Below are 26,890 nucleotides of genomic sequence, written 5' to 3'. Positions count from 1 at the left end.
CAATCGACTTATAAATGGAGAGTTTGTCAGGAAGGGCGGGCTATAATTCGTCATTTCTATGACAATTCCACGTAGTAGCCTACTCCAGTAAATTGCGCTTATTCCCAAAATAGAAAATAAGTAATGAATTAATATTTCATAAGAATTATATCAAAGCTAAACGTAGTATTACTACTACTACAAATATTTATATATATATATATATATACACAGTGGGTACGGAAAGTATTCAGACCCCCTTAAATTTTTCACTCTTTGTTATATTGCAGCCATTTGCTTAAATCATTTAAGTTCATTTTTTTTCTCATTGAGTGAATGGGTGAATGTGAGGCAACTTGTAAAGCGCTTTGGATGGCCATGGGGTCTGTTGAAAGCCCTATATTAATGCAGTCCATGTACCATTTACTATCTTTCCCTCGATTGCAACCAGTCGTCCTGTCCCTGCAGCTGAAAAACACCCCCACTGCATGATGCTGCCACCACCATGCTTCACTGTTGGGACTGTATTGAACAGGTGATGAGCAGTGCCTGGTTTTCTCCACACATACCGCTTAGAATTAGGGCCAAAAAGTTCTATCTTGGTCTCATCAGACTAGAGAATCCTTCAGGTGTTTTTTTTAGCAAACTCCATGGGGGCTTTCATATGTCTTGCACTGAGGAGAGGCTTGGGCCACTCTGCCATAAAGCCCCGACTGGTGGAGGGCTGCAGTAATGGTTGACTTTCTACAACTTTCTCCCACCTCCCGACTGCATCTCTGGAGCTCAGCCACAGTGATCTTTGGGTTCTTCTTTACCTCTCTCACCAAGGCTCTTCTCCCCCGATAGCTCAGTTTGGCTGGACGGCCAGCTCTAGGAAGGGTTCTGGTCATCCCAAACATCTTCCATTTAAGGATTATGGAGGTCACTGTGCTCTTAGGAACTTTAAATGCAGCAGAATTTTTTTTGTAACCTTGGCCAGATCTGTGCCTTGCCACAATTCTGTCTCTGAGCTCTTCAGGCAGTTCCTTTGACCTCATGATTCTCATTTGCTCTGACATGCACTGTGAGCTGTAAGGTTTTATATAGACAAGTGTGTGGCTTTCCTAATCAAGTCCAATCAGTATAATCAAACACAGCTGGACTCAAATGAAGGTGTAGAACCATCTCAAGGATGATCAGAAGAAATGGACAGCACCTGAGTTAAATATATGAGTGTCACAGCAAAGGGTCTGAATACTTAGGACCATGTGATATTTCCGGATTTCTTTTTTAATAAATCTGCAAAAATGTCAACAATTCTGTGTTTTTCTGTCAATATAAAATAACATAATAAATAATAAAAATATTATTAATAATAATGCACGGTAAAAATATTTAGCAGAATAGTACGTTTTTCACAAAAACACTACAACCTATACTAAAAATCAGAACTACGTCTAAATGTTATGTTAGTTTCATGTGTAACTTGCCTTTCTTTGTAATAATTTATAAAATATACTAGAAATTACTGAGTGAAAATTGCTTAAATATTAATTTAGTTTTTAGCCACTCCTATACCATATTTTTAGTGTAGTAACATTGTAATGTATTTTTTCTGTGTTGGCACCGAAACTCTGGAATAGTCTGCCTTCGCATATTAGAACTGCCTCCACAGTGGTATCTTTTAAATCTTTTAAATCTAAATATGTATTTACTTTGTTGAATCTGTGGTTGTTCACAAGAACAGTTGACCAGACAATTGGAGAAGACTATGAAAAGAGAAAATAAGAATGCTTGTTTTAATGAGATTAAGAGATTGCAAAGTTTATGCAGATTACTTTATAAACCGGATTGAGAGAGAGGTGCAGAATCTCAGTCCATTTTCACAGGTGGAGGAGACCGCATCGTAAGCGGCAGTAAGTCTGATCATCAGCAATATGTTGTATATTTAAATATCCCAAAGATAAATACCCTACCAAATGTGATGTGATTGTTTGACTTGATTTCTCAGACAATGCCGGTCATAAATGTAGAAGAACTGACAGATCTGGATAAGGCTAAAATGGAAGTAACCCAGCTCAAAACAGAGGTCAAGCTTGAAAGGGCGAAGGTAAGCATTTAAATCATGGCCCCATTACAAAAAACATACTTCATCAAAGTTGGATGGGCATTGTTAGTATGCTGGTATGTAATTTTTTGTTTGATTGTCACTTCGGTTACCTTTTTTTGTCAGGTGTCCAAATGCTGTGAAGAGATCTCAGAGTACATTCAGAGCGGAGCAGATGAGGATCCTTTGGTCAAAGGCATTCCAGAGGAGAAGAACCCATTCAAAGAGAAAGGTGGATGTGTCATTTGTTAACGAGGATAGAGAAACCCCCAACTTTTACAGTTTAGTGTTCAGTACTGCCTATGGACACCAGCTAAAATTTAATAATAGCTGGAACTCACAATACATGAAAAAGGACAATCACAAACATGGATAGATGTTCAATGAACTCTAAATGGCTTTTTTCCCCTCCCTTTTTCTAAATGAGTCCCCAGGATCTGGACCCCAATATGTTGTGTGTTCCTCTTTGACGTGCTGTAATACCATTGGGCACTGATCACCAGAGATTTGTTTGATGGACTAATGCATGTATTTCTTTTTTGGGCAGCCAGCCAAGGGGTAACATCTGTGTGACAAAACAGGTTGAAAGTGGAATGTTTGAGCTTGTAATTCACATGATAAATCAATGCTTAATCTGTGGAATATTTTAGCTATTCAATAAAATCACATTACTTGGCAAATGGCCAATACAGTTTCTGAATGAAATTTTTGTCACCAAAAGAGTCATAATGAGTTTGGATTAAAATTCACATTAGCCTTTAGAGTAAACCTCATTTTACAGAAAACTTTACCTCACACGTTACAGCAGTTTTTCATAATGATTCAGACAAAAGTTTTTTTGTTAATCTTGTTCATTAATTAAATGTAGCCTACTAATGTTAGCCTACCACAAGTGGTAACTGCCAAAATACAATACTACATTTAATAAATATCGAATTAATAAATATGGATCTTGTTACTACTGAAAATATCAATCATGTTCTCTACACAGAGGAAAATTTAGCATTAAAGGCATCTTTAAGAAAGGTAGATATGACCTTGCTTGGGATTTCATTGTTAGTGTCAGACATAATTTTTGGATTTTATGGAAGGACGTTTTTGATATAAATATATTTTTAAATATTAACAGGTGAATTGTCATGATTAACCACTTTGTGTTGATGCTTCCAGGAAACTTTTACAGTCATGTGACGCTCAAGTTTATTATGGCCTGCTGTCAACTCCAGACTAAGTTATTTATAAAAAAAAAGGGAAAAAAGGAAGAAAGAAAAAAACTTTCCTTCTATTACAAATAAATAAAAGTTTATTTTTCATATTATTTACATTTCAGATTATGTACAAAAATACATTTGTGTACAATTTGTACTTTATGACAAAGACTTTGCTGTCTCTTCTTCTGCTGTCATTTCCATGACCAAAAAATTCAGAAAACAAATATTTATTTGATTATTATAAGAATTAGAATTCATCAAGGGATCTCTCTCTAACTCTATTTTTTATGTCAAATTTAATTTACTAATGGAAAAGTCCTTTCCATTACACGTCATTACCTTCTCTAAGGCATGTGATAAATATTTTAACATGAATTATATTTGAATTAATAAGGTTTAAATAATTGAAAGTAATTATAGTTATACTTTTATATAAACTGTGTAGACTAGGAAGGGTTACAGGGCTTGGGAAGGAAGTTGTTTTCTCCAATTCAAGTCTGTTGGAAAAGGCTTGTATCAGAAAGGATTTAAGTGGAAAATAGAAAAACAATGGACAAAATAAAAAAAAGGCTGTAGAGTGAAGCTCAGGGATGGAGTTTATTAAAAGAATTCACCAGAGACGGTGAAACATTCAAAACAAGTTAGAAAAGTCCTTGACATAGAAGCATGTAATGCTCTGTCTAAAAGAAAAGGAAATACTGGTGTGAAATTTAACAGTGCATAATATTTGCAGGCTTGGTTTTATTTTTCAGCTTTTACTCATACTAAAAATATTTTACAATAAAATGCACTTCTTCTCAAGGTCATCTCATGACTCATTCACCCAGTATTAATCTTACATAATGCTTAAGTCACGTCAGTTATGTTCCGATTGAAATAAAGGGCGTATGATTTTTTTTTTAATCATGCACAATAGGGTTCCTACTTCCAGGAAACATTACCTACTGTTATTCAGTTTAATTCAACGGTCATGTCTTCTGGGTGCATAAAGTGTTGACAGAGTTCTGGACTCCACCAAACAATTCTCAGTTCCGACCGACAAGAGAATTACGGAATGTATCACCAACCTTTATTAACAATTACGAACCTTTTACTTAAGGTTCAAACAGGGTGGACCAACCTTCCTTTCTGACTGTATTATCCAGTCACAGTCTTCTGGGATTGAGTAAACCTAAATAGGTCTGTCACGATAACAACTGTTTGTTGTACGATATATGTTTAGATCATGGAGATTAAGAAGGCTATCAAAAATATTGGATACCTTAAAAATTTTGTATAAACATTTTTTTAACAAAAAGAGCAAAGTAACAAGTAGAAAAAAGAAAAATTCACAAAAACTTGTATGTAGATTCTTCCCTGACCTTCTTTTCTCTGTAAATTAAGGGTGTACTGAATTGCAGAAAAACACAATCCCTACTTAGCAGTCGATATCTGTGTGCACAGATCCCTAAACAAGGTCATATCTATATTAAATATTATATAACTATTAAACTAGCACCATCTACACCACATCATGTACGAGAAGATGCAAAAGACTATGGAATTAAAAAAAAACATGGTGACATTAATTTTTATGTAAATATAATGGGCAAAATAGTCACCAAAAATGATTTAGGTCATGTGCATATATTGTGCGATAAGTCGATATATTGATTATTCTGACAGGTGTAATATGATGCTTCAGTTATTTGTTCTCTGCCAGTCTTTCCTTTCAATTCATTCTCCAGAAGAGATTTATATCCCAGTAGCGCTTGCACAGACTAATTGACTAGTCGACTTCAATGCTCTGTCATGACGCTTTAAGCTTGACGTCAACTGGTCGCTGGATGGCGGAACAGGACAGCGCCACATTTACACTGTTTCTAAACAGTTTAAATAGATGCAAAAACTGAAAGTGTGAGTATATTACTAATGCACATTTTAAACTGCTTATTGTACAGGTAAATTAATCGCCGTTCTAATCTAATGCGCTGCTGCACTGTAACGCAATAGTCTTCAGACAGTAGCGCGAAAAGTTCATCTCGCGCAGATCACGCGCACACTGAATCATTCAGCGCGGAAATGTATTGAAACATCGTTCTGTGATTTCTCAAAAAATAGCTTAGAAACTGAAAAGTTCAAGCAAATATTTCTTAACAATCGAATCCCACAGCTTCACTTTCTTTAGAGATGTTGCCAAGTAGAAAATTAATTCACACAATATTCGCTCTCACTAATGTTCGAAATTAGGGGGGTCTGGGGGGGTCCCGGACCCTTCATAAGTCATTAGGGACCCCCCATAAGAATTCATTTTTGGATTTTGGGGGGTCCCCAACAAATTTATTTTAACATTAAAAATGATTGTGAAAATTATAGGTTTTAGTGACGTTTTGTATTTATAATGGTAATTAATTGATTTCGTAGCGCGAGGCAGCAATCAGGGCAGCTATTAGCCGAGTGAGTTCCTATACAGCATCACAGATTGTTGTGGTGCTCCCGCAGACACGTACTAGATGTAAAGAATGTAAAAATACATTTATTCGTCAACTTTCTCAATCTCGAAACTCAATTTCTCCAAAAGGGAAGTTTTTTTGGGGTTCTAAAATAGCTAATTGGAGGAAAACATGGTTATTACCATATAAGTACTGTATACCGAATAAAATAAAAGAAGGGCACTTTAAAATGTAAAATTCTGCATAATATATACCCTTGCAATGCATTCGTGTCTAAATTTTGAGATGTAGCTGATACGTATATGTAGCTACCTTCTGTAAAAAAGAGAGTGAAGACAGTTGCCATTTATTTTTCTCATGTAAAGTTTCATCACTTTTCTGGAAAGATTTGAGTGTCCACTGTTTTTCTAAAGTTAAAATGAATTGTAATTTACTCATTAAGGATGTTGTTGTTGTTTTTTAAACCCAAACAAATCTTTAGAATCATCTTTTAACTTTCTTATCCTTGTAACAAAGTTCTATTTTCACAAAGAATTCTTAAGAAAAAAACTAATTTTATAGAATTCTTATGTGAAGTAGAATATTTAATTAAATCACTAAGACTATTTTTTGAGGAGATATGATGAGATCTTTCATGTACCATGATTAAAACTTGATCTGTTGTATTTTTGTTTCATTTTTCTTTTTTTGTATCTTTCTTTTTTTCCATTAGTTCTGTTGACTTTGGATGTATTGTTAATACATTTTATGTAATGTATGCTAAAGAAGAAAAAAAAAAAAAAAAAAATATATATATATATATATATATATATATATATATATATATATATATATATATATATATATATATATATATATATATATATATATATATATATATCCATAATTGCTTATAGTAAAATATTAGGAGTTCGAGTTCCTATATCAAAAGTTACATTAACTAGAAAACGTTACCCAGTGTAATGTAGAAGAGTTCGTTTGTCAACATTTCTTGCTAGCTGTAACTTGTGTATGAAGCCAAATGATCTCCCTGCTAACAGCAGAACGAGCAGCTAGACTATTCAAAGCTAGCTTAACAACCTATTGTTACTTGTCCAGTCAGTGATTACGAAAGATAACCAGGACTTAATTTAAGTCTGTGAGTTGATTAAAGTGAATGTGATTTGAGCATGAATGTACATGAGAGCTTGGTAAGCAATCTAGGAAGCTAATATTATTTTTCTTAATTTAGAATCCTGCACATGGAGAGAAAAAGAGGAAAAAGAAAGATCACCGACTTTTTTCAAGGGTAAATTGTGCTTATGTGATAACATGGCCATTGTTGGGGGAAATTGTAGGTATTAGGGATGCAAAAACAGCGCGCTTTTCGGCGCCTCCTGCCTAGTGTTTCTTTTACTTCCTATGGTAACTGCAACTGCAACAAATTCTCATCAAATTCTGCTTAAAAAAACTCCCTGTCAATAAAGAACGAAATATGCTGTAGCCTAGTTTGCCGTCAATACTTCCGACATTGTCTTTGCTGTATCAGTAGGCTATATATTTATGTTAAACATCCAAATGTAGACTGGTCTGTCTTTCGGCGCAGACAGCACGTTCGTGAACACCGAATTCCATTGTCTTTCTTATCTATTTGTGTTTGAACGAAAAAAAAATAACAATGTGTTCGAAAAAACAATTCAAAGTGCCCGTCTCAACGAGTTTCCACATAAATGCAGTCAGAGAAAGAAAACGGATGCGTGTCATTACCGGTACTAGATCGAGCGCCAACCTCCCGCTCTCTCTCGTGAGGCCAATAAGGAAGTGACTAAAACTGCAATTCATCGACTGGCCGCTTGAGGCTGGCTGCAAAAGGGAGTCAGTCCCATAGACTCCCCATGTTAAAATGCCCAACTTTACAGCAGGAAAAAACATGTTTACAGCCTGGTTCAAAAAATGATTTTGGTCTAAATAGCTAATTTTGCCCTTCATGACAACTGTGAGGGGGGGTGAATTTTTTTATAACTCATCCGATTAAATTATATTAAGACTTAAATTTCTGCATAATTAAGGGCGTGGCCACTTGAGTGACAGGGAGATTGCCGCTAATGACACTGCTGTCGCGCTAGGTGGGCGTGGCTACAGCAACAAGCTCCCGCCTTTTTGCCCATTTTTGATTGTCCGGGAGAGTCGCGCGGTGACGTGCTGCCAAGATGGCGACGGCCCGCTCTACACACTTTAAGGCTTCAAAAACTCTCTTTAGGAGTCTACGGGTGACGTCACGGACACTACGTCCATGTTTTATAGACAGTTTCATCAGGCGCACGTGCCTGGACCTAAGTTAACTTCCGGTCTATGTTGTGTATATCGGTCTGGCTGCGGTACCTTCTACAAACGCAGTTAAAGTCAATGTGATGAGTAGACTGAAGTTGGGGTCAGGTGGTTGTGCTGCGGGATGTGTTTCCCATACATTTATTTATTTTTGGAGACTCGCCACAATTTTAAAACTAATCGATTTTCAAAAAGGCTTCGTTGAATAAACATGAGTAATGTTATGTACTGCACGTTTAATAATAATAATTCCTTACATTTATATGTTTAAATATCAAAACGAGGCACAGGTGTTTTTATATCGCTGTATTTCTGAAGGAAGACTTGCATGTTATATGCCTGATAAAGCAGCATGTGAGCGTACCAGCTCTGCTTTGTTTACAGTTGTTACTGGGGAAACCTCTATTTCTCGTGCTTTATGTCTATGCTTTAAAACATCTCCTGCTGGCAAAGAATGAATTTGCATTTTCATTAAGTCCGCCTGATCCACGCGGCAAACATATTTTGTTTGTTATCAAAAAATATCTACTCTAGCCCTCATGTGGTGTTCGGGTCAATTTGACCCGGAGAAGATTTTCTTTTTCCCAAAAATACTAGTTAATGTTATCGCTTTGGACTGAAACTTAGTGACTTTGTTCCCAAAGGGTATAACTACATCTCAATTTTTTTTTTGAAATTTTCTTACTTTTTTGTGGGGGTTTTGTTACCTTGTTACACTTGTGGTGTTCCCGGTCAAAAATGACCGGCCTATAAAAAATAGCTTATAAATCACTCATTATACCATATTTTCACCCAATCTTGGATTCAATCTTTTTGTCAACTTGTTCTCTTTCAATTAGGACTGGTGTTATATTTCTGTTTGCATCTGATTAATCGTGGGCCTCATTTATCTGAGAGTAGGCATCTCATTTTTTGAGTAAAAAACAAATTGTGAGTAAATTTGGAAATATGAAAAAAAATTATGAAAAAAATGGCTACTGTTGATCACACTAGTCTACTCTAATGTTTCACCAGGAATTTTGTTTTGAAACTTTTGTTTTGTAAAAAATATGGCACATAGTCACACTTGTGGTGTTCCCGGTCAAAAATGACCGGCCTATAAAAAATTGCTTATAAATCACTCATTATACCATATTTTCACCCAATCTTGGATTCAATCTTTTTGTCAACTTGTTCTCTTTCAATTAGGACTGGTTTTATATTTCTGTTTGCATCTGATTAATCGTGGGCCTCATTTATCTGAGAGTAGGCATGGTCAAAAATGGTCACAATGGCCGACCATTGAAAGTGAATGGGAGAGACTGAAAATAACAGAGCAATTTAGTTTTCAGGAGCATGTTCATTATTTTCATGTACACATATGAGCATATGTGCTTGCAAAAATCGAGCCCTTGGACCTGTGCATGTATCGATACATTTATACACACGCTACCCAGACACACACACGTTAAAACACACAAACTTTTTTGAGTATTATGACATTTTGTTTTGGAACTGTGAGGTTCTCACACAGAACTAGACAATATTTACAAATATACATCATGTGATAGCACAGGCATATTTAAAAATGCTTTTGTTAGTCACTTGCATGAGTTAACACAGAGACCGTCACAGTTTCTTATTTTGGTTAGTTCATAATTTGGAAAACTGAAAGAAAATGAACAGTGTTTGATTTGTGTTCTCTATATGACAGCGTTAATGTGTTTATTTTTTGTATGTCACAATGGTCAGATTTGTCAGGGAACAGCACAAGTGTTACTGTGCACCCCTTTTCTGAAAATTAAAGCATTTCAAAATACAAGCCCTGTGTTTTGTAATCTTCTACATTCACTTTCAATGACTGGCCATTTTTGACCGGGAACATCACAAGTGTGACTTTGTGCCATTTTGTACAAAATAAAAGCATTTCAAAAAAAAAATCCTGGTTAAACATTAAAGTAGGCTAGTGTGATCAACAGTGAAACTTTTTATCACCTTTTTCACAATATTGACAAAATTATTAACAAATAATGCTTTTTTCACTCAAAAACTGAGGTGCATAAGCTCGGATAAATGACTCAATTAAATGTGACTCAATTAACTACAATTAAATGTGTTTAGTTTGTGTGTTTTAACGTGTGTGTGTGTGGGTAGCATGTGTATAAATGTATTGATACATGCACAGGTCCAAGGGCTCGATGTTTGCAAGCACATATGCTCATATGTGTACATGAAAATAATGAACATGCTCCTGAAAACTAAATTGTTCTGTTATTTTCAGTCTCTCCCATTCACTTTCAATGGTCGGCTATTGTGACCATTTTTGACCATGCCTACTCTCAGATAAATGAGACCCACGATTAATCAGATGCAAACAGAAATATAAAACCAGTCCTAATTGAAAGAGAAAAAGTTGACAAAAAGATTGAATCCAAGATTGGGTGAAAATATGGTATAATGAGTGATTTATAAGCTATTTTTTAAAGGCCGGTCATTTTTGACCGGGAACACCACAAGTGTGACTATGTGCCATATTTTTTACAAAACAAAAGTTTCAAAACAAAATTCCTGGTGAAACATTAGAGTAGACTAGTGTGATAATCTAATTTAATATTTCCAAAATTATTCAAAAATTTTAAAAAAATTACTCAAAAAATTAAATGCCTACTCTCAAATAAATGAGGCCTATGATTATTCAGATGCAATTCAAAATATAAAACCAGTCCTAATTGAAAGAGAACATGTTGACAAAAAGATTGAATCCAAGATTGGGTGAAAATATGGTATAATGAGTGATTTATAAGCTTTTTTTTATGGGCCGGTCATTTTTGACTGGGAACACCACAGGTGTTATAGGGTTTTGAACACCACATGAGGGCTAGAGGGACTTGGCTGTTGTTATTGATTCTATTTGGAAGTCTACCGGAAGTTAAGTTAGGTCCACAAAAGCGCGCATGCAAAGTAACGTTTGTTTATGTTGTTGCCGTTGAAACCGTCTATACAGTCTATGTACTAGATACATGCATTCGTCTTAAAGGGACAGCAACCCAATATACCTGCAGCTGTTTGTGTCACCAAAGTTAATCAAACAACAAAAGAGATAGAGAAAATACACTTTTGTAGCTAAAGATGAACTGTATAAATTATATGAATCATATTTAATTTATACATTGAATGCAGTGTTATTTTACATTTGATTATTCGATTTCTGTAACTTAATACAGTTAATTTACCTGAAAAACCAAAAGCACTGCTTTATTTCACATGTATTTTTGTTCTATTGCCTTTATATATGCCTCTACTTTGTTTAATATTTTCTATGCAGAGGCACTAGGCCTACCCTACAAAATTACCCCTAGAACTTCATCATCCTAGAACTTTACAAAAAGAGCTACTCAAATCATCAGGTGAAATTGTTTTTGGGAAGAAGAGGAAGGAGTAGTCAAGCAAGAAGAAGTGATAGATAGTTTTTCAGAATTTCATTTTACTCTATGTGTCTATATGGGTGGGCCGGGGATGTAAGTATCTACAGTCGTGGCCAAAAGTTTTGAGAATTACATAAATATTAGTTTCCAAAAAGTTTGCTGCTAAACTGCTTTTAGATCTGTGTTTCAGTTGTTTCTGTGATGTACTGAAATATAATTACAAGCACTTCATACGTTTCAAAGGCTTTTATCGACAATTACATGACATTTATGCAAAGAGTCAGTATTTGCAGTGTTGGCCCTTCTTGTTCAGGACCTCTGCAATTCGACTGGGCATGCTCTCAGTCAACTTCTGGGCCAAATCCTGACTGATAGCAACCCATTATTTCATAATCACTTCTTGGAGTTTGTCAGAATTAGTGGGTTTTTGTTTGTCCACCCGCCTCTTGAGGATTGACCACAAGTTCTCAATGGGATTAAGATCTGGGGAGGCCATGGACCCAAAATTTCAACATTCTGGTCCCCGAGCCACTTAGTTATCACTTTTGCCTTATGGCACAGTGCTCCATCGTGCTGGAAAATGCATTGTTCTTCACCAAACTGTTGTTGGATTGTTGGAAGAAGTTGCTGTTGGAGGGTGTTTTGGTACCATTCTTTATTCATGGCTGTGTTTTTGGGCAAAATTGTGAGTGAGCCCACTCCCTTGGATGAGAAGAAACCCCACACATGAATGGTGTCAGGATGCTTTACTGTTGGCATGACACAGGACTGATGGTAGCGCTCACCTTTTCTTCTCCGGACAAGCCTTTTTCCAGATGCCCCAAACAATCGGAAAGGGGCTTCATCGGGGAATATGACTTTGCCCCAGTCCTCAGCAGTCCATTCACTATACTTTCTACAGAAGATCAATCTGTCCCTGATGTTGTTTTTTTTTTGGAGAGAAGTGGATTCTTTGCTGCCCTTCTTGACACCAGGCAATCTTCCAAAAGTCTTGGCCTCACTGTGCGTGCAGATGCGCTATATATCATATGCCATAGCTGTGCACAAGATGTTGAGTCTCAGCTCCAGACTTATTTGTTCATTAATGACGTCATCAGTGACTAGTCGACTTCGACTTGACTTTCATCACAGAACTTGTTCAACCATTAAGTTTATCAGCATATACTGTTGACCCCAGGGTCCCTTTCGATTTTAAACGCTGTTTGTTCTGTGCACAGTCAGGACATTTTTGTTGGCAAGTGAAGCAGCACGTCTGCATGTTTTTGGGGAAATGTGTTGCTCATCCCTCTGCAGTATTTTTCTAACTTTTCACAGCTCATACTGACGCAGATTTTTATATATTTTTTTTTTAGTCTGTACCCATTATAGCCTAAGCATGACATAGCTCAAGAGGAATAATTTCCATAGCTGGAAAAGTCTATAGCCTTACATTTACATTTAAACATTTAGCAGACGCTTTTATCCAAAGTGACTTACAAATGAGAACAATAGAAGCAATCAGACAACAAGAGAACAACAACAGTATACAAATGCCATGACAAGTCTCAGTTAGTCTAGTACCGAACACGGAACAGGTTGGTTGGTGAACTTTTTATTTTTATTTTTTTAAGAATATGGAAGACATGGAAGTTTTCATTTACAGTACAGACCAAAAGTTTGGACACACCTTCTCATTCAAAGAGTTTTCTTTATTTTCATGACTATGAAAATTGTAGAGTCACACTGAAGGCATCAAGGGCTATTTGACCAAGAAGAAGAGTGATGGGGTGCTGCGCCAGATGACCTGGCCTCCACAGTCACCGGACCTGAACCCAATCGAGATGGTTTAGGGGTGAGCTGGACCGCAGACAGAAGGCAAAAGGGCCAACAAGTGCTAAGCATCTCTCGGGGAACTCCTTCAAGACTGTTGGAAGACCATTTCAGGTGACTACCTCTTGAAGCTCATCAAGAGAATGCCAAGAGTGTGCAAAGCAGTAATCAAAGCAAAAGGTGGCTACTTTGAAGAGCCTAGAATATGACATATTTTCATTTGTTTCACACTTTTTTGTTATGTATATAATTCCATATATAATTCCACATGTGTTAATTCATAGTTTTGAATGCCTTCAGTGTGAATCTACAATTTTCATAGTCATATATATGTTTGTGTGTGTGTGTGTGTGTGTGTGTGTTATTGAAACTTGTGTGTGTGAAAATTATTTTTTCAATTATTATCATTAAAACTCGAAATAATGGTGGAAATGGCACTTTTCAACGAAATTAAAATGCCATTAGATGCCTGTAGTGAGCATTTAATGAGTGAGTCATGGAGTTATTCATTCAAACATTTCGTTCAAACGGCAGATTCATCAGATGTTTATGCATCGGCTAATGAAACTTTGACTTATCCGATTCATTCCAAACACTGAATCAATCATAAATGAATCGGCTGATTGCTGTGAGATGCGCTGTTTTTCCACATAAAATGTAAGGCCGCCTACTATTCTTGTATTTGCTTATTGAACTGTTTACAGAACAATTAAACAGTCGTAATGGTGAAAACATTGTGTAATGTTGTGTAATACGGAGTTCTTTGCGTGTTTTGATTTCTCCTGGAGAGGCTGCGTGAGCCTTGCCTCAGCAGCGAAACCTAGCATATCCACTATTCGCCACTTATGTTAAATGTAATAAAATCATAATAATAATTGCGTCTTGGTGTTTACTGTGACGAGTGGGGCGGGGCCGAGGGACATGGGAGCGAGGCCGGGGGAGTGATTGGAGATGAACTACACCTGTTCGTCCCACCGGTCTCGAGGCCCATGGAGGAGATGGAAGGATATAAAACTGGAGCGACGACAGTGAAGGACGAGAGAGGACCAGGCCTGGGCTTTTAGTTGTGTTTTGGTTTTTATTTTATGCGCACCAGTCGTCCGTGAGGGGCTGGTGCGCTGTTTTGTGTTTATTTTGTTATTAAAATGTTTTTGATTGTCCGCCGGTTCCCGCCTCCTTCTTCCGGATGAATATGAAGGTTTTATCGTTACATTTACATAGTTCTTTTTGGTGACTGATGTTTTAATCATGTTACTGTCTGGCGTTAATGAAGCATTATGTAGGCCTACTCAGATAAAGCATTCTGATCTATGTTTGTGTTATAGATCATTGATCAAGAGATCAGCCCTTATGTAGACCAATGGGAACAAGAAGGGCAATTTCCTGCTCATAAGATCTTCAAAATTCTGGGTATGCAGGATTTCTAGGAGTCAACATGCCTGTGGGTAAGTAGATGTTGGTTGATTTACCTTAATCAAGCATACAAGTGATCCAGTTCTTCTTCATCATCATTTGTATTATTTCCCCCCACCCCTCTTTTTGCAACAAAACGGTCATAATTTAGTTTTTCATGCCAGTTTCCTTAAACTCTCTGACATTTAGAGTCAAACCGGACGTTTTAGCTCGTAACCCTAAAACTGGCTCCTTCCAAAGAATGCTGCTGTATCCAGAGCAGCAGGTGCTATGTAGCCAGTTTGGGTATTATGCTTCAGATTTTTTATGTCAGAACATAATTTCAGCACAAACTGCTTAATTTAAAGATTTCACATACTTTTGAAAATCCAGAGTTTAGTTGATCCTGGTATGCACCCGTCTCCACAGTTGTAAACACTACAGCTTTCTTCTTTTGTGAGGGAGTTTGGCGCCACTGCATCTTTGTTTCCAGGAGGAGCGTTAAATAACACTACACTCATGTCTACCGGAAATCCTGTATAAATCAACAAATCCGACGACAACTTCGAAACTCCTGAAGTGTTTCCACTTTTGTGTGCCATATGCATCAGACGTTTAGCCAAAGGTCCATGGGTGTGACGTCTGAGGCTAAGACTAAGAAAAACTTGATGTGATCCATTGAGAGCAGCAGGTTGAAAAATACACCTGTGAAAAATATCGCTCTTTCACAGGAAAATATGCATTTAATGTACAAAAACTGGAACATTTCGATTTTCCAGTAATGACAGAAATACAGTTCAAAGTAACTTCCTTTAGAAAAGTAGAGAGTAAGAAGATTGTAGGGTGCCCTTAAAAAGTCTTTTATGTGAGTGCAGATGGATTCATTAGAAAATAACAACACAGCTCCAGGAAGTAATTACAAGAACAATGGAAAACACATGTAACACAAAACCGATTTGTGGCCTTACAAATTATCACAATGTCAGCACACAGCTTTTTAACACACTGTCCAAAGCATTGCTATAAAATCCCAGTACGAGAGGAATAAATTACAACCAAAAAGGAACTACATTTGGCACCTTTGTATATTTTAAAAGCTCACAGGTCTCTGCGAAGGGTAAAATACAAATAGAAGTACTTTTGTTTTGTGAACACTCTTCTAGACATGTCATTAATGTACAACAGATTATCTTAGTATGTTTGTAATCAAGATAGCAACAAATATACCATCCAAAATCTAGGATCGTGAGAACTTGTGTAAACAATCAATGACTGTTGAGCCTCATTCTTACATAGCATGCAGATAATATCCTCATAATTTATTACATTTCCCCTATTTTAAAAGTTGTTGCAAAAGTTATATGATTAAATATTAGGAATACAATACAGTATAATTGCTAGGTGTCTGAAGGCTCTGGGGGAAGCAGCTTCATAAATCTGTCAGTGGAGAGCAGATCTTGCATTAAGAAGTGCTGACACTGTAACACTTCTGCATTAGCAGGATTTACAGCATCTTCTTAGACAGAAGATTAGTACTCGGAGCATTGCCTCATCTCTTTTGAAATGTGCAGCACAAATACACCAGCAAGTTTCTAAACAATAACATCAAATCAGATGAGTTGTGACTTGACTGCTGTAGGCTAAACCAGAGCCTTATCTGCATGGCCTCTATTTTTCATCTCTTGTCTGTGAGCTCATTCTCGAGATTTGGGGTTTTGTTGCTACTTTCATATTCAAAATCTGTGACTTCAGGGTAGACATTTTTACAGGGTAGACTAGCATCAAAAAAGGTATTGAACACTTGTTTATGGAATATATAATGTAGAGTATACAGTTCATTTAACACAATACCTATCCACAGGGCATGACTTGGGGTAAGTTGTCACAATAAACAGTGTACTTTTAATTCACCTATTACAAGCTTTTTAGCCAAATTTAAACAGTAAAACAATCATGAAATACAATTTATGAAACCGCAAAAGGTAAACGGTAGTGTACAAAAATATAAAATCATTATATTGGCCAACCAATATTCTAAGTGATTCAGGACGTTTCTGAAATATGATTTAAATCTCTTGATATTTAGGAAAAAATACTCTTGTCCTGAAAACGTTTCAACTTTTACTTTGGAATTAACCTTCATTATATAGTTGAATTATGTCCAAATATTTTTCAGTGTGGTTCAGTTGTGTTTACTTGTCTACAACAGGGTTGTAGACAGAATTTTAAGGAATTCAGAAAGAAATGTTCTTAGTCAAAAAAAAATCTTAGTCAGTTACTGAGAAATAGCTCTTGTGAAAACAAGATTGTTTTTCCAACCCTGGCAAACTCAGATAAGCCAATAAGACTCCATTCTTTTCCAAACCATTTACTCCCAAAATATGTGGGGGTACACAGCCTCGTTTCTCTTTCTCTTTCTATTTTACATCTATGTGGCGATTAAATGTACTGTGCAAGGTTACGCCACCAAACAGGAGAATCACTTTCCACGAAAAATAAATAAATACATTTCATGTTCACACATAAAGGAAATGTCGACCACCTTCCAATAGCTGTCCTTTTTAAAGCTCAGATCTGCTTGTTGATATATGACATTAAACATCCTTTTCCATTTTGTTCCAACTGTATATCTTAGTATTTCATACTATACAAACCCATACAAGACTATTACACAATACTTGCATTGTAATGTAGCAAATGATCAAAGTGTATTACATAACAATCAGAATTCTATCTCTTTAATCGTTTTAAATGTTGTTCTCCAAGACTCCTAAAGGCGAGTTAAGCAAGTCTGTGGTCAAGATAAACAAGTCTTCTATTTAGATGCATCTCATCATCTGTTTGGATACCAAATTTTTGGACTTGATGAAGATGTTTATTGCAGCATAGCAGTGACAAAGTACATGTTGCACCTTGGGTTCAGTGGAGTTGGAAATGAACCACGAACATTCTAAGCTCAAACATTTTATACGTTGAAGTTGCTCCTGTCATTAAAGCTGTGGTCTGTATGTTAATTAAGTTCTGATACCACTTTGTCTGAGGTGGTTCTCATTGTCCCACACCTGCTCCCATTCTACAATTGGTCACCATTTGCTCAGGATGTGATCATCCCAAATGGTCTACAAACAACACAACGGTTGACTTTCTTCTTCTTTATAATAATTAAGGCATTTTGGGAAATGGAATCTGGGTCGGGGCAGACTATAGATTCTTACAGACTCCAGCTGTTCCTGTGCAGCTCTATCTGTTCCCTCTGCTCTCTGGCTTCACTTTTCCTTATTTTGCCTCACCAAATGTCATCCACATCCATTTCTGGGACCTGATGACAGAATACGGCATTCTGTAGTACTAGGGGAATAAGCATAGAGTTCACTACAGTCACTAAAGACCTTGCTTTTCAGCATTATTATTGCCCTTATTGCTTTCCCAGAATAGAATAATTTCCTTAATGGCAAAATATTTGTTTCTTGTAGAAAAATGCTAAATGAAATGGAACATAAAATGACATGAATAAATGCATGTAATGGAAAGTATCGTGGGAAACAGTAATGCTTTTATTGCGGTCAAATGTAATAGCTTATACTACGTTTGCACAAGACATTGTAGTATGTTATAATGATGACTAAATGGACTGCTGTGGTGTGGAAAGGGAATGTCAAATTTTAGATTACTGCGTGGCAAAAATATGTTGATGACTCTTACATGATGCGTATTTATCTTCAGTACTGAAGGAAGTAAGTTCGGATTAATGCTGCCTAAGAACAAGGAGACCTGATAGAAGCGGTTTAAATTACACCTGCTTTCTGATCAAATTGTTAAAATCTTCTTGATTCATTTCAAAAGTTTACCAGCTCATTTACAAAAAACTGAAAAGATGAAGCATCCAGGTGATCTGTTAAACTGGACATTCACTTATCTTTTTGTTCATTGGCTGCAGGGTATGGAGGTCTGGGGTTGGACTTCAGCTACAGTGTGGCTCCTGCTGAAGATGGGGAACATCAAGTGTGGAGGGCTTCCCATGGCCATCGGCGTGCTGAGTGATATAGCTACACCTGCACTGCACTCTTAGCCTTTATGTACACCTCAAACAGTAGCAGTTCTCAGAATCGAATGCTACACAAAATACTGCACTTTACACTGCTTACTATGTTTTAGGATTACTAACTGAAATAGACATTATACCATGATAATATTTCCAACTCTGTTACATTGCTCTTTACATTGGTTAATTCTGGTTTCTTCATCAGTTGGCCTTGTCATTAAAGGGGTCATATGATACAATAAAAAATTTTCCTTTCTCTTTGGAGTATTACAAGCTTTTGGTGCAGAATGATGATCTGTAAAGTTGCAAAGACTAGAGTCTCAAATCCAAAGAGATATTCTTTATAAAAGTTAAGAGTCAACCACTCCTAAAACATCTCGTTCTTACACGCCGCCTCATGTCTATGTCATGATGTAGGAAGATTTGCACAACACTGCCCAAATGTTCACCCAAAGAAAGAAAGCGTAACTTTTATTCTCTCTGTTGCCGCCGCCATGTTGTGGAAATGCTGTGAGTTTCATTGTGAAAGCGAAACTACTTTGTTTGGCCTTCCAAAAGCGGACCAAACTAGAAATCAGTAGTTAAGTTGTATTTACAACACTGTTCCAGAACAGTTAAACACAAATAATCAGATTTGTGCAGTGCATTTTACGAGGACTGTTTCCTGTGAGAGTAGCCAATGTTGGTGTCTGTTTCTGTAAAGTAGGGCAATTCCAACTTTGCAAGGAGAGTACGTTTTCATATTTAAAGAATTTGCCACTGATGATTGAAACGTGAGTTTTGAGCAGTGTAGAGTAGCGCTTGTGGTTGTCTTTTCTCAGATCACAGATGCAGATATGGTTTTATGTTAACGCAGTGCGATACGCAATGAGTAAAAAGACAGTACAAGACATTATAATCAGTGATTATGTACCCATTGGATGCAACAAATGCCTTGTTTATAATGGTTTTTTATTGTTTTTTGTCTTGTCACACACAGCAAAGTATGGTGAGGGGCGTAAAGTAAAAAAAGAAGCGGTAAATGAAAGATACACAGTAAAACTAATATTCTTAATCACTATTTTTACTTAACAAAATTGTATATAAGAGATATTAACTCTTTTTTAAAGAGAATATCTTGAATTAAATTAGTCAACCCATTTGCTAAATTGCTAAATAAAAATTAATTTGGTTCATTATTAATTAAAAAATTAATAAGAAAAATAAACTTAATTTAAGATAAATTCTCTAAAATAAATTATTTTGTGCAATTTAGATTTTCAAGAAAAGAAAATTATTTTATACAGTGTTGCAGTAGACTGTGAATGAGGTACTTCTTCACCATGTGTTGATAGACTCTTAAAACATTAAATCGTCATTTATTATAATTATAAATAAATTACGAATTATAAATAAATACTGTAGTCATCAGGATGGTTCCATTTCATCTTTTTTTTATGTTACATATTGTGACTGCAGCAGGTTGTACGCTGTCACTGAGGGGATATCACTGCACTGTGCTGCTCACTCTCTGGAAACATTCGTTTTTCTGTGCATATTCATTTTGGCTATTTAGATTCAGAAAATCAGGGATTTTGATTAGTTTCCCTTTTGATTCTGCCCTATGGAAGATTTTGAAATTGTATTTGCTGCTAGAAAAATGTAAATGTCTTCTGTAACCCATGCTGCCTCACAAGCTTTCAATCACTGTTGCTGTGACACTCACAAAATAACTGTGAGGATGTGACTGTGATGTCTGTGCTGTTGTAGGTTTGGTTCTGCAGAGCTCAAGAAAGCTCAAGAGTTTTGCAGCCCACCTTAATGGGAGACAGTGGTCTGCCTCAGGGTGAGTGAAACAGGGGCCGGCTCCGATGTAGCAAGTAAGTATTTTTCTGGAGATAATGTACCTAAGAGGAAAGAAATGCCATGGGGTGTTTTAAACAAGATGTAAACATACACCAGACACAAATCTAAAATTAATTACTTTCCCAAATGAATATATCAAAGCATTTCAGGCCAGGGAGATTAAAAGACTTGCTTACAAGGGAATACCACAGATCTTTTTTTCATAAATGTATTACATTTTGTATTTGAAGTACAGCTGGTACTAGTCACAGATTATTAATTTTAAGAGATTTATTAAGAGATGTTTTGATGTGAAATTAAAGTACAGTATTACTCTATTTTACATTTAAAGCCAAGTATGATCTAAAGCAGTGATTATCCACCTTTTTGGCTTGAGGGCCTTCTTTGTCCAACAAAAATCCTTCAATTTCCTCTAATATTTCTACTGTAATTATGACAAAGCTGGTTGTTTTTAGCTTTATTTATTAACAGAAACTGGGAGTGGTGATATAGTTAAATGAACCACAATTCTTTTTTTGAACCCATAACAGTGTTATTTTAACAAAAACAAATTTAAAGCTGAAATAAAGTACATATTAGTTATATAAAAGCTATATATACAAACAAAAACTAATAGAATTTTACTAAAATTAAAATGAAAAATAAAATGTAAAAATAAAAGCTAATTTCAAATAATAATTAATAATAGCATATAAAAAATACTAAAATAACATTTAGCATTTGAATAAAAATGTCATGTTAAAAAAAAAATTTTAAATATTGTGCAAGAAAACTAAGCTTAATTTAAGATAACCAAAATATGTAATGCCATTTTCTATTGTCAAGTCAACTGGTTTAACTGGCTAAACTGAATAAAAAAAATGACGAAATCTGAAAAAGATTTTTTTTACATTTTAATATTAAAATGTAAACTGAAAATATAAAAATATAAACTTTGTAACATAAATACTTTAATAGTAAGTAAATAATACTAAAATAACACTTCAAGAAGTTTCAAGAACTTGTCTTCAATAAAACAACAGTTACAAGTCACTTTTTTAAACATTTTTATTAGGTAAGTGTTTAATATATTAATTGTTATTATTATTATTATTATTATATACCAACTTAAATAATTTTAAGGGACACCATGGCCCCATCTGAAGCCCCCTAGTAGGCATCTACCTCCTGGCTGAGAACCACAGAACTGAAGAGTCTCATTTAGGAAGAAATACTATCTTCTTCTGGCATCAAGACTAAAGCTCTGCGCAAAGGAGATCAACTTGTCATTAATGGAGGAAAGATGTGGACTACTAATGGCACTCAAGCCGACTGGATGTGCCTCCTGGCCAACACCAGCAGTGGCCCTCCACACAAAAACAAATCCTTAATCTGCTTATCTATGAATCTGTCAGGTAATAACTTTACGCAAAAGCATAAAACATTTGGAAAAGCCTTTTTTTTTCTGCCAAAGAAAACATGCTAATGTTTTACCATTCTTTCATTCGTTCATATCGCACGTAAGATTGATAAAATAGGTATGCGGTTACCGGATACAGCAGAGGTGTTTTTCAATGATGTGCATGTGCATACGGCAAGAGGAAATGGGCTTCACATAATACAATTCCCTTGAGGATCGACTCTGGGGGGTGGCCAATAGTAAGTAATCAAACTCCCACACATCCCACCGCACGGCAAACATCTCTCTTCACTGGCGCGGGCATGACGTCAGGGTGTTCATGTCAGTAGTGCCTGTGTTTTTACAAAGCCAGATCGCTCTCCTCTCAGGCCCAAATGTGTTTATCAGTGAGGCAGTGTTTTGCTTTAAACATCAAGGAAGAAAAAGGTCTGGCATGTTCATAGCAAACATTTCAGCCTTCCTGTCTACATATCAGGAATGAAATCCTACAACTATTTCCTGTCATATGTTTTGAAAAACCCTTTTGGAATTTTCCCTATGACTTGATATCGTCATACTTGTTTTCCAAGTCCTGACGACCATGGAGAAAGTGGTCCAAGAGACCATTAATTACACCAGACAGAGGAAGATCTTCAGTCAGCCGATTCTATACCACCAGGTTGTTGACTTCAGGCTGGCTGAGCTGCAGTCAGAAATCGAGCTGTTGCGCTCCCTTTTGCATCATGCCACAGGTGAGTCTGACTGACCGTTTCCTAAATTATTACAGAATGATTTTCTAGACCAAGGCAGCTATGCAATTTCATGGGTTTGGGTCTGGCAGGTCTACAGGGACACTGATTTCCAAATGAATAATGGAAAGAAATGGTGTGAACACTGGCTTGCAATAAGTCCATTAATTTTTCCTACCTCAGATTATGAAATCAAAAATTGGAGCTGAACCTCAGCATATATGCCTGAATACCTCTGAAATTCTTCAATAGTTTTTTGTGCACTTTCATTAGCTCTGTGTAATAAAGGAAATGATGTTACAAAGTTGTGTTTCACTAATGACGTCCTTGTCACAGGTTCTACAGGTGAATGTCTCAGAGCTGCAGTGACATCTAGTGACATTGAAAAGCAACAGGTTTGGATTCCATGTATTCACTCATGAGTACGGGCAGAAAGAGCCGTGTCAGTGTGAACGCTGTGAACCAAACTTCTGATTTTGAAAATTTTACAAATATTCTAAGCCTAGTCCTGTCAGGTTACAAATATATATAATCTGTTTTTGTTTAAACAGGGACTCCAGATTAATGTCCATTGGTGCAGAAGCTGATGAGGTGATGCTGTCAATCATATGCAAGTACATGGACAGTCTACCCAAGAAATGACTTCACTGATACGAGTTCAGTTTGAAAAACAAAGTGCACTTAAATTAACTAGTTACATCGGTTGTGAAAGCAGTTAGCAACTTGAAGATGGATGGTTTGTACATTGCAGTAAAAAAAAAATGGGTACCTAAATAAACATTTGATGAAAACCTTCATATGTAGTTATATGTTACACATGTAAATTTTGATTATAGTTTTACGTGGCTGTTTGTTAATATTCATGAAAAAAATGAAGTTTTAATAATTCTTACAAAGCTTGTTAGATTGCTGAGAACCATAAATGTAATATGAAAACAGGACAACAAAGGAAATGTGTATGTAATAACTCTCTCAAAAGTGACATTTATTTACAACTTAGTTTCTAAAAAACTGAAACCATGCATTATGTTAACCACATAGAGCAGAAGGGTTTGAACAAGAACTTCAAAATTATTAAAAACATTTCTGAAGTACACAGAATCCTGGAGTGGTTTTTGATATGGTTGTTACACATCTGCATTGAAAATAAACTCATATCTCAATTTGGTTTTCACAGTCTGAAGATCAGTCCCTCGAACACTATATTCACACAATTTTGTGGCAGCTCTTTCAAGGATGTTGTGATTTGCACAGTAAAAGAAAGGAAAATACAGGCTGATGCGGTTATGTTAACCATTCAGCTGGGCAGTTGCTCAATTTCCAACTATGATTAAAGGACTACTGCGCTGTTGCGTGCCTCTCTCTTAAAAGCATTTAATTTGTATCCTTATAGAAGATATAAGTCAGCACACATTTATAGCACTGAATTTCTCCAAAAATAAAAAGCCTCTCTCTTAAAAGCATTTAATCTGTATCCTTATAGAAGACATAAGTCAGCACACATTTATAGCACTGAATTTCTCCAAAAATAAAAATCATACCACAAAGGTCATTATTTCTGAATAAAAGGAGGAATGATGCAAGTTGTTAAACTCAAACATATTATTGTGACCAGTATTAGACAACTAGCATCATCCCTGCAGTGAGAACTCACTAACTTTGGTGGGTTAGGACAGAGTTCTGTCTCGTGTTGCACATTATCACTCAATGGTTCAAATTCTTGTCCAATGGAAAGAGGAAAGAATGCTCTCACGCACTCCTCAATTACCTCAGTCCTCGTCATCACTGTGAGGGTTCTGCCCCTCTCCTCCAAATAAGCATGGCACATTAGAAAGGTCCTGAAGATTCTCATCAGTCTTCAATCACCTCAGTTTGATCACCCAGTACAGGACAATAAAAACAAACAGAGCAAACAGCAGCATGTAGCAATACACCTTAGTTTGGCTTCCCCTGGAGAGGAGCTTCAGTCTACCTATGGTGGCTCCCAACAGACCTCCAGTTGAGTCGAAGTCTGAGTCCTTGAGGAGAAACAAACCTGAGAGGTTACCGCTATTCGGATCAGTGTTTCGATGAAGAGACCAGAAAGGGAATCGTTTCCCGTCACTTACCATTTCTCCCAACATTTTATTCTGGTACTTGACTTCATTTCCAATGTCAATTGAAAGCTGAAATAAATGTAGAAAGTACAGGTTATTTAGAATTCAACACTTTATTGCCTTATAAACCTAGCTGTATGGAACTTTTGTATTTGGTTATTTTGCATAATTATGTTCAACAACAGACAGTTCTAAAGAAAAACTATTTTAAAAAGTTATACATAGTACAAAATAAAAATACTAAACCATTTTTTGAGTAGATGTAACTAAATATTAATAAAAATAGAATAGAAAACGCAAAAGTTGCCCATAGCTTTTCATTGTATTGCATGTCTCATCTTGTATATTACATTGTTGGATATGTTCTGGACAGCCCTCATATATATATATATATATATATATATATATATATATATATATAGAGAGAGAGAGAGAGAGAGAGAGAGAGAGAGAGAGAGAGAGGGAGATAGATACAAACACATATATGATATGTAGTGAATATATGTATATTTATTTATTTCAAATCTGTTCAAGTCCACTCACATGTTTAAGTGCATGTACTTTAGCTCTCAGTCCCTCCTGTAGATGTTCATTCTCCTCCTCATACACGCTGTATCCACTTGCTACATAATTGCCTGGAGGGCCACCCTCACCTAAACAAAAACAATAAATGTAAAATTAGCTAGATAAGACTGGTGTTTCAGAGCATTTTAAAATCCAATATCCAGTCACAGCAAATTATTTTAAATGTTAGAAACTGAATTGTATGATTTGTTTGTTCTGAAGTTTACTAAGATGGGCAGGGCGGGGAAAAACCTGCACAGGTGCCCTGACACGCTGACTGCAACTTCAACTTAGGTTTATATGTTCATCAGAAAATACTGAACATCTAAAAAATTAGGAACAATTATAGTGATGGTCTTCACATCACTAAGAGATTCATCAGTTAAAATCGGCTTCTTTAAAATATTTTCTGTTGGTTCTTTTCATTAAAACGGTTTATGGGAGGAATCTAAATTTAAGTTTGGATGTCATATTTATATTGTTGCACTGTCCATGTGTGTTTATACGCACAGAAACACCAACAAACACTCATTCTTTGTCTGATATAACCTAAATGTTAACCTGACCCATGCCGTTGTTTATACATGTGGCTCACCAAACCTGGAAACTGGGGTTAATTTATTGGCATGATCTGGTCATTCGGTGTTTGTTTATAATCGCTGTTTATACGCCGTTTATTATAACTGTTACAAATATATTTGAACTGAGAACCTAGCTTAGCATAAGCTCAAATATAACGACAAATAAAGAGAAACACTTACTTACCCAAACCCGCACGCCTCATTATCAGCCGGAAACCTTTATGTGATATACGTTCACTGCAATAATGCACTGACAGTAAAGTAACAAATATGTGTTTATCTTACTATTTAGAGCCGCTGTACTTTCGCCTTCGTAACTCCACAAGCGCCACGACACCTTACGGAAGCCGCGGAGGATTAAGCCGCACGCGAAGGCAGAAAGGGCGTGTGGGTAGTGAAGTTTTAACGAGTTTATTTTTATTAAATTTTTTTAACTGTCTTATATTTCCTATTTCTTTTTACTTGCTGTCACAAATATTCCAATGCTTCATCTAAAAATAACGGAAATATCACTGAGTAGTTTCCCTGCTGTGTAAATAACTTAGAATGACTTTTTTTTTTTAAACATCAAGGTTAAATTCAATAGGCTAGGCCTAATTGACATTTTAGGTTCAGCGATTGGTCGCTATTTTTTCTATTTCTCAACATTTGTCAACATAGCAATTCCACATTTTACATAGTACAAAACATCTGTATAACAGGCCTGTCACTCTCTTATCTTATTGATTAAAAAGACTTATGATTTGTATTGAGCCAAGGGATAGAAAAGACTACCCACAGAAGTGCCATTATAGGGCCAGTAATCCATCTGTGACAGTTTTCTTAGGGTCCAAAGTTCATTTATTGCTATTTCTTTGGTCCTTGTGTTGTCAATTGTCAAAAGTATTATAGTTCTGATTCTGACTTGTGATCTTTTATACAATAAAAATAACTAATATTTTGTTCATATAGTTTGAAATGGTAAGGTTATAATTTTTTCCTTTTACTTTTGTCAGTAAATGTCATGTCTGGGACA

At 36.0% G+C, this 26,890-nt stretch overlaps 2 protein-coding genes and 1 pseudogene across 2 annotated transcripts; 2 read left to right on the top strand and 1 right to left on the bottom strand.

The window, feature by feature from the left end:
• The first annotated feature begins 1,772 nt into the window (after positions 1-1,772).
• On the top strand, positions 1,773-2,740 carry LOC132104278 (guanine nucleotide-binding protein G(T) subunit gamma-T1-like). The gene is made up of 3 exons (XM_059509633.1): positions 1,773-1,874; positions 1,970-2,068; positions 2,192-2,740. The coding sequence occupies exons 2-3, from the start codon at positions 1,973-1,975 to the stop codon at positions 2,315-2,317; spliced, it is 222 nt and encodes a 73-aa protein (XP_059365616.1). The 5' UTR covers positions 1,773-1,874; positions 1,970-1,972; the 3' UTR covers positions 2,318-2,740.
• Positions 2,741-3,010: 270 nt separating this feature from the next.
• Positions 3,011-23,324, top strand: LOC132104878 (probable acyl-CoA dehydrogenase 6; annotated as a pseudogene).
• A 1,022-nt stretch (positions 23,325-24,346) lies between these two features.
• On the bottom strand, positions 24,347-26,251 carry bet1 (Bet1 golgi vesicular membrane trafficking protein). The gene is made up of 5 exons (XM_059510272.1): positions 26,161-26,251; positions 26,060-26,092; positions 25,274-25,383; positions 24,743-24,799; positions 24,347-24,652 (listed from the first exon to the last, which is right to left on the bottom strand). The coding sequence occupies exons 2-5, from the start codon at positions 26,076-26,078 to the stop codon at positions 24,497-24,499; spliced, it is 342 nt and encodes a 113-aa protein (XP_059366255.1). The 5' UTR covers positions 26,079-26,092; positions 26,161-26,251; the 3' UTR covers positions 24,347-24,496.
• Between the last annotated feature and the right edge of the window lie 639 nt (positions 26,252-26,890).

The sequence above is a fragment of the Carassius carassius genome, chromosome 25 (genome assembly GCF_963082965.1).
Source record: "Carassius carassius chromosome 25, fCarCar2.1, whole genome shotgun sequence".
NCBI lineage: Eukaryota > Metazoa > Chordata > Actinopteri > Cypriniformes > Cyprinidae > Carassius > Carassius carassius.
The sequence above is the reverse complement of the archived record's forward strand: the minus strand, read 5'-3'. Positions and strand labels throughout refer to the sequence as shown.